This window comes from Melitaea cinxia, chromosome 8 (assembly GCF_905220565.1).
Source record: "Melitaea cinxia chromosome 8, ilMelCinx1.1, whole genome shotgun sequence".
NCBI classification, from domain to species: Eukaryota; Metazoa; Arthropoda; class Insecta; order Lepidoptera; family Nymphalidae; genus Melitaea; species Melitaea cinxia.
This window is the reverse complement of record NC_059401.1, coordinates 2,076,166-2,084,713: the sequence shown is the minus strand read 5'-3', so window position 1 is coordinate 2,084,713 and position 8,548 is coordinate 2,076,166. Positions and strand designations below refer to the sequence as shown.

Genomic DNA, 8,548 nt, shown 5'->3' with positions numbered 1-8,548 from the left:
CATGTGATGATTATTCATTATTTTCTAATATATACCAATTTTATAATATTATTTTCTTTACTATGGGCAATGACTTTATTTTGAACATTTGTTTTCAAGCGCACGATAACATTATTATTATGAAACGTTTATTTTTAGAAAATTAGATTTTTCTGTATAATTTCGACAGGAAAGGACAGGTCCCTTCTGTGGTTAACTTTTGATTATTTTTTAATATCTAAAATACACGTATTATCAAATGTTAACTATTTAGTGATGATAGCAAATATTGTTTTGAGCACATTTAATAATACTTTTCAAATGAATCGTAATAATGTAAATGCTTAAACAAGGTTTATGTTATCAACTGTAGACAAGTAAGTCTTTTCTGTGGACAGATAAAAATAAAAACTGTGATTCTTAGCGAAAGTGTGTAAGACTGATCTGTATCCATATTATTAACAATGATCAAAGAGTACAATGTAAATAAGGGCTGATTTTCAAAACGAAATTCGATGTTTTAATTTTAGGAAATTATGGACTACGCAATTTGTGTTTGACCCATTTATTGTATATTTTGAAAATTTATACAAATTTAGATGAGCTTACAAACAATAATTTTCATTATTATACAAAGCTCGACATAAAGTATCAACTTAACGTACAATTTTAAAACTTTCCATTGTAGAAAATGGAATGATCCTAATTCTAAAATGAGTATAGTTGTTTTCTTCAGGAATTCGATTTTCTTACGAAAAACGTAATTATAAAGAAATAATAACTATTATAATACAATTAACAATAATTAACATACAATATCGAGACAATATTTACAATAAATAACAACAAGTTTGTTCTTAACATTACAAAACTAAAAAAATAATAATTTCAAAATTAAAATCTTTATAGATAGAAAGATTATAAAGTCAAAAGTATCACAGAAAAAATTAGAAATTTACTAATAGTAATAGAAATGTTCAATAGTAAAAGTAATGTATTTTTTTTTTTTTAAATATAAATAAACTTGTTTACCGCTTACATATTGAGTATATCGTTTTTAGTCTTAGTTAACTGTTTTTTAATAAAAATTTGTTGACTCCGTGGAAATAAGTGGCCATGTATTGTTCCCAGTCAATATCCCGAGGGTTACATGAGAACTTCTTCTTATCTTGATCACTTAGTGTTGCTATTAGTTCCTGCGCTCGGTTCGCTTTCATCGACCACGACGAACCGAAGTATTTTAAAGTATCGATGCACATTTCCATCTTCTTCACCATTTTTACATATCTGTTTAAAAAAGGAAATAATATTTTAAATAAATAAATAAAATCATCATAATCACCTGCCCCCAGTAGGATTTTCTACTGTGTCGCGGATCTGGCAAACATACAATAATCAATACACAAGCACAATACAATTCACAATTAAATTAGAATATGTTAGGTAAGTATTCAGGTGGTTTTGATAAAATTAAAAAAGTGATATTACTGTGTAAATGACACATAGATGTATATATAATAATTTAAAGGTGCAAAACTATTTGTATTAAAATAATTTAAGAGTGAAATTACAGGTACTCTGTCATAATAGTAAGTTATTCATACGTTTTAAGCTGCAAGCGCTGTGTAAAATCTTACACAAAATAAACAAGTTTAGGGTTCTTCGCTGAAATTGTTAGGGTTGGCAAATGTTTAACTAAAAGTTTCAATCTTAATCTTATACATAAATAAAATTCTCGTATCACAATGTTAGTTAAAACACTCCTCCGAAACGGTGTATCATGTAGGTCTGAGAATCGGCCAACATCTTTTTTTCATACCCCTAAGTTATAAGAGAGATTAAGGGGTATATAATATATATATAGTAAAACAACGTTTGCGGGGTCAGCTAGTTGTATATAAAATTGTCTATTTAAAATAAATCAAACTTTAACAATAGACGGTAAGTACCTGATGGGTTTTCCAGACATAATCAAGAAGAAGTCAGCGATGTAAGCCGGAATCGTTTGCATCAAGAATCCTATTAACATATACAGCCAGGTCGACGATGTGTAAACTATGCCAGGATAAGGTATTTCGTCTGAAAATTGACAATTTGGAGATTTAATTTAATTTGTGAAACTAATTGATACCTATTTTTGATTGTTTCATTTGATTATTTTTTACTTGAGTAATTAGCGTTTCTTTGTTTTGTTTCTTGATCTGGTACAGAAAATATTTTTATATTTTTGCCTTTCCTTATCTATAAAAATGTGAACTGACATGGTTACATTTCTCAGATGATGAACAAAAAGTGATAAATTAAACAAATCATCCAGTATCTCTAAATTAACGTTATTTAATTATTAATAATAATAATAATAATCATTTATTTCAGAAAAAATCCATATTCAAAATTAAATTAAATTATGTGTTTAATAAATACACTTAAAATAAAATAAAATAATATTGAATTGCTTGTTTATTTATTGTGACAAGACGAGCAGCAGCGTCTTCGGTGCAACAACGCCAGCCCTGCGGTCACCAACCCGCCTGCCCAGCGTGGTGACTATGGGCAAAACACATGAGTTCGCGCCATTTTGGCGCGAACTTGTGGAGGCCTATGACCAGCAGTGGACTGCGATAGGCTGAAGTGATGATGATGTTGATAAAAAACTTACTGTGATTGTGTTTCGAACTCTCTTTTAAGTAATCGTTTGTAGCATCTAATAACGTGAGCGGATTGTCGCCAGAAGAACACGAATGATATATCGACAGTTCTTTTGATCTGTGAAATAAACAAACACGTTTAGATAGTAAAATATTTATTACATGACGTTGTGAAAATATTGTCCTGATTATGATTCTAATTTTATATGCTATTCTAAAAACTATACGTCATTAATCTTTCCCAAGCAAGCAATAACGACGTCGTAAACTATTAATCAATAAATATCTACACAGTCGTCGGTCGTCTGTTCCTAAAGTAAGCAACTTAAGGCTTGTGATATAGGTAACAGGCGACTGGTATAACTAAATATATTTTTTTCGATAAAATACATATATAAATATATAAATAAATATTTATATTACACCCAGACTCGGGGTGGGAATCGAACCCACAATCCTCGGAGCACAAAGCAGGGTCAATACAAACTGCGCCGATGGGCTAGTCAAAATCTCTTTTCAAAAATGTTTAATAATAGTAATCAAAATATTTTTAATTCATTTAATATGTAATACGCACTTGTTTTGTCTAGCAGCGGCTATTAACGTCAGGTTGACAACATAGTCCACGGGGATTATCTCGAATATATGATCATTTTTTGCGGGGAACGTCCTAAGCCAGCCTTTTGCGACGAATGTTAGTAACGGAGTGGGGCCCATCCAATTTGCTATCCATCCCTTGACAGGTTCATTTTTAATTGGTGTGACTGTAATAAAATACAAAATTAAACTCTTAACTGATGTAAGGTACAGCAGAAAATATTCTACTCAAAATTTGGAGCAGCCTGATTGGGGAAGTATCTCCAACTTGCAGAAAATCACAGCTAAATAATACTGCTTTCAAGCAGTGCTGCACTTCTGTGGCGAATAAGGTGACCAGAGCTTCTTGAGGGGATTGGGGAGTAGTAACGTTAAGTTATTTGCGATACTTCTGGTTTGCAGGCGTCTATAAGCTACGGTAATCGCTTACACTCAGGTGTACCGTACGCTTGACGCTTGAGCGCTCTCGGTACCCGTGAGCGCTCTACAGTCGGAGGTGGCCTGCCCTGGTAGGCCTACCGTCGGGGGCGTTACGGTTGCGTGCATTAGCGATCCCGTGGCGCCCCACACAACGACGATGAGGGCACTGCTAGTTTTTGGTGGGTAGTCCGGCATTGCACCTACCTCCGAGAATCCCACACACCCGTCGCCGACGTGTGGCGGGGTCAGTGCGTAAATACATTTTCCAGCGATAAAAAAAAAGGTGTACCGTACGCTTGTTTGCGGACCTAGTTGTATAAAAAAAACTCGAATGTTTCTAACTAATGGACCGGTAGAGCATGAATAGAGTAGCTAGAATGAAATACAGCAGGCGAGTACTAATGTCAAATTTATTCGCCTGTCTTAGTTTATCGTTGTAAAATTATTATAAAAAGTAATATTCAAACATAATTGGATATCCATATGATAGCTTACCTACGGATGGACGAATCATAACCGTCGGTAGATCTCCACGTTTCTCAGCAACGATATTTTCAGCAAGCCCCTTCGTGAATGTGTAAGTATTTGGACGACCATCTGTTGGAAAAAAAGCCGAATTAAGCTCACTTAATACTAATTGCCCGCAAGTATACTATTAAACTTAATTGCTATCAGCATAATGACAGTTTTTGTGCACTGTGAACCTTAATTTAGCTATTTTTCTTTTGACTTTTTCTTTTGTAGTAATAGATAATATAGAGAAAAGGAAAAAATATCATACGTATGGTCAAATTAAAATTACAATATATGCAATTATATATAAATGATTTAGAAAATATTACAAAATTTTGGAGTGATTCATTTATATATAATCATCAATCAAAAATGTCGAATAAATAATATAAAATAATTACTTAAAAGTCGTGGGCTGAAGGTCTCCTTGGGGTCATTTTCCTGAATCATTCTGTAAACTTCCTCCATACTCTTCGGGTTGGGGTACAGTTGCTCGAGAATGGTTCTTCTTTCATGGTCGGTGTGGGAGAAGATCGTGGACATATACAGAAAGACCTGTAATGGATATTTCTTAATTAATATTCTCTCTTTTTATTCCACTAATATTTGTAGTGACTCTATATCTTATCAACGGGTCTCTACGTAATACAAAAGAAAATAATTAGAACTTAGAATTAAAGCCAAGCACGTTTCCTTAAGATTATCCCTTCACTGCTAAGCGTTAGATAAGTTGGGTAGATTTTTCTTTTTTTTATATATTTTGTGTGAAATCGCAGAATAATATGACCATAATTATATACTTACATCCAAATTCTTCATGTTTTTACAAATTTTGATGACCTCTTCAGTGCCGCCGACATTAACTTTGACAGCCACAGATAGCGGTTCATTGAACTTAATTGTTGCAGCTAAATGAAACACAACTGATACCTGAAAAATATTTTTAATTATTAAAATAAATTATTTAATTAAATATGTTTTTTAATTAATAAAATCTGCTCTACGTAGAGAATTGACATTAATATCATGTTTATATACCGAACAAACTAGCAATCATTTTTTTTAATTGTGTGTCTCTTTTATTTTTGTATTATTTAACGACGCGTTGACGCAGTGGCTGATTTGTGACTGTTGCGCTGGCGGTCGCGGGTTCGATCCCCGCTCACAACAGACATATGTATCAGCCATGTAGATGTTTGTCGTGGTCTGGATATTTTTGCTTGTGTACTGTGTGTATTTCCGGACCCCCGACACAGAAGGAAATCCTACTGGAGGCCGTTGAGTGTGAAGCGTTTATAATTTATTTATTTAAAAATATTACATTATATTCGAGTAGTTTATTAAAGAGAATACAAGTACTATACAAAGTATCCATTAAATCAATCCTATCTTATTATATATATTATGATATCTGTACATTTATTTTTATACATTATTTCTTTCTCTATCCCGACACATTTTTTGTTTCATCGAGTTTCAAATTACAACGATTCCATAGAAGTTTTACTTCAATAATGTAAATAATTTCAAACAAACCTCATCATACAATATTTGCAGGTCTTGGGTACTTATTCCAAGGTTCATTTCGGTCAATTCGCCCACAACTGGTATTATTTTCTTCAAATTTTCTGGATTATCAGCTTTAAGTCTGTCGAAAATCTGTGAAATAAAATTGATTTAATTTCATTTCAAAATTGACAAAAAAATACAAGATATACAACACGTTATATAATGTACTTACAGGACTGTTTACTAAATTCTTGACTCTTTCTTCAGGCGATAGGCCTTTCTTCTCACGGACAAGAATATATATATTACCCACATCTGGGCAGGCATATAATAATTTCTCTATTAGTACCTGAAATAGAAATGGAACATTTGAATTTATGAGATTATTTTTATCAAACTTACTATTGTAACATTAAAGCATATATGAAGGATTTGAATCCACAACTCAATTAACACAAGAGCTAAACATATTGTTTTCTAACGTTTACGCGAATTTCACTCATTATAATAAAACAACTTTTTCGGATTTTGTCGTGGTTTATTAGGGTTTTTACATGCCCGGCGTTTCGGATACTTTACAGCAATCATTGTCACGGAAATTCCCCGTGATTACTGGAAAGTATCCGAAACAATATATCGCATATAAATAATCTGAATCTCGGAAATGACATCAACGATTTTCATGAAATTTAGTATGCAGGAAGTTTTGGGGAAGATAAATAAAACTAGCTATGATGTATTTTTATGAAATGTCGTTTTATCCCAGTTTTTAGACACTGAAAAAATATCGTTAGAATAGGAAGGTAAATTTCGCAAGCGTCAGTAAAGTTGTAATAGCTCAGGTGGGAAGTCGTCGGGTTGCGATCGAAAAGACCATGATTCAAATCCTCGGTCGATTATTATTTTTTTCTTTTTTATTCTAATTGCACTCGTTATTTTTTATTTAATAATTTAATATGTCAAACTGAAAAATATTATTTACATTTTACCATTATTATTTTTTAATATTTTTTTTATTTTTGATTTTTATATTTATTTATATTTTTTATCACTGTCGGTAAAAAAAATATTATTCATATTTTATAAATAATGATTTCCAAGAAACACGATTTACTAAAAATACCGAGCTAAGCTCGGTCACCCAGGTACTAGGAATAAACCGCGATAAAATCCGAAAAATTTGTTGCACTATAACTAGAACTAAATGCTGTGATTAAATATTGACACATCTGTAGCTTCAAAAACTTTATTAAAATTTCTAACCAAAAAAAAAATATTGCTCTTTAAATTACATACAATTCACTGGATATTGTTAGTAACATTTAATGTTATTGTATAAAATAAAATTTTATAAAATTAATCAGGGTCCCCCACCGTGCCTTGGAGAGAACGTCGGTCCCGGTTATTATCATATTACACCTACTAACCTTTTTTTTATTTATTTTTTACGTGGGAAAAATCCATCATGGATACCCTCCAGCGCGCCAGAGGGTTACGTCAGACTCCTGCTGACTAAAAACCACCACGTGTGAGCAGTCCGCCTGGGTGGGGCGAGATGGAGTCGCGCTAGCTACACCTACTAACCTAACTTAGCCGGTCTCATCACAGTGGAGCAGCGTAGTGGATTAAGCTCAAATCGTTCTCCTACATGGAGAAAGAGACCTTTACCCAGAACTGGGTTTTTACAGGCTAAATCGTGAATGGTGATTGTGATTTTATTCAGGTCAAAGATATAAAAAAAAAATTAAATTTTTTACTATTGATAAAAATTATATTTGATTAATTATTATATTACAAGCAGTATTTCTAGGGTTTTCATATAGTATACATACGATTCCAAGGAATCCAGTCCCACCAGTCATGAAGATTGACTTGCCGGAGTAGTAGTCGGATATCGGAGGGTAATTGTCGGTTTTGGTAAACATCCTGTCAGTTTTTCTGTAACGGATGGTAAAATTTTAACATAATATTCAATAAAACAAACAGTTGAAATAAATTTGATTAATACATGAAATCCTAATTAGATAAATAATTAATTACAACGTACACCGCTCTGGTGTAGCGGTGCATCTGCCATGTATGCATTAAGGGTTCGGTTCCCCCTCGGGATGGATATTTGTATTAGTCCAAATATATTTTTTTCATCGGTCTGTCTGGGTAATAATAATAGGGATAATACATACATACACACATGACATAGTGGTGATGTAGGCTTAATAGCGATCGTTACTCATAGCAGGGGAAATATCCGTCAACCTACAGTTGAGCAGCATGGTGGATTAAGATCCGATCCTTCTAAATAATAAAAAAAAACCCCAGCAAAATTCGATTGCAACATATTTCTAAATAATAAAAAACTATGTGATATTTTTTTAAAAGTCCCCCGAGTTTGTCAATTGCAATTGATAAAACATGATTGATAATTGCAATTGCTTATGATAATTTAAGTCGTCAAACCATTTACGTCACTGAGATAGTTTGATAAAAAAATTACTTAAACCTCAAGTACTTGCGAGATTGAAACAAAATACATATTAATTATAGTGAAAGGACTTTTTTGGATTTTATCGCGGTTCGTTAAGTTTTTTAGATGCCCCACGTTTCGGATACTTTACAGCAACTATGGTCACGGGAGGACTCCTAATCGCAACAAAATTCCAAAAGGTTATTTCATTATAATGTGTGAAATTCGCGTAAGCATTAGAAAACAATACATTTTAATTACTAAGCTAAAGTATATATGTAAATACATCAAGTGTGAAAAATAATAAAATTTGAAATCTAACAATGAAAAATAAATAAATATCAAGCTCTAGATGCAAGGTGCAAAATTAATCAATCAACACACTTAAAATCAAATAAAATGAAATACACTTGAGCAT

At 32.4% G+C, this 8,548-nt stretch overlaps 1 protein-coding gene across 1 annotated transcript; it reads right to left on the bottom strand.

The window, feature by feature from the left end:
• Positions 1-641: 641 nt before the first annotated feature.
• LOC123655778 (fatty acyl-CoA reductase 2-like) lies at positions 642-3,344 on the bottom strand. Its single transcript, XM_045591532.1, has 4 exons — positions 3,205-3,344; positions 2,639-2,745; positions 1,929-2,058; positions 642-1,266 (listed from the first exon to the last, which is right to left on the bottom strand). Exons 1-4 carry the CDS (start codon positions 3,342-3,344, stop codon positions 1,047-1,049), a joined length of 597 nt encoding a protein of 198 aa, XP_045447488.1. The 3' UTR covers positions 642-1,046.
• Positions 3,345-8,548: the final 5,204 nt, after the last annotated feature.

Coding starts and splice junctions, on each gene's coding strand:
- LOC123655778 (XM_045591532.1), bottom strand. CDS start 3,344: ATGGGCCCCACTCCGTTACTAACATTCGTCGCAAAAGGCTGGCTTAGG. Junction 2,746..3,204: donor GCCGCTGCTAGACAAAACAA/GTGCGTATTACA, acceptor TTTATTTCACAG/ATCAAAAGAACTGTCGATAT. Junction 1,267..1,928: donor ATGTCTGGAAAACCCATCAG/GTACTTACCGTC, acceptor TTTTTTAAACAG/ATATGTAAAAATGGTGAAGA.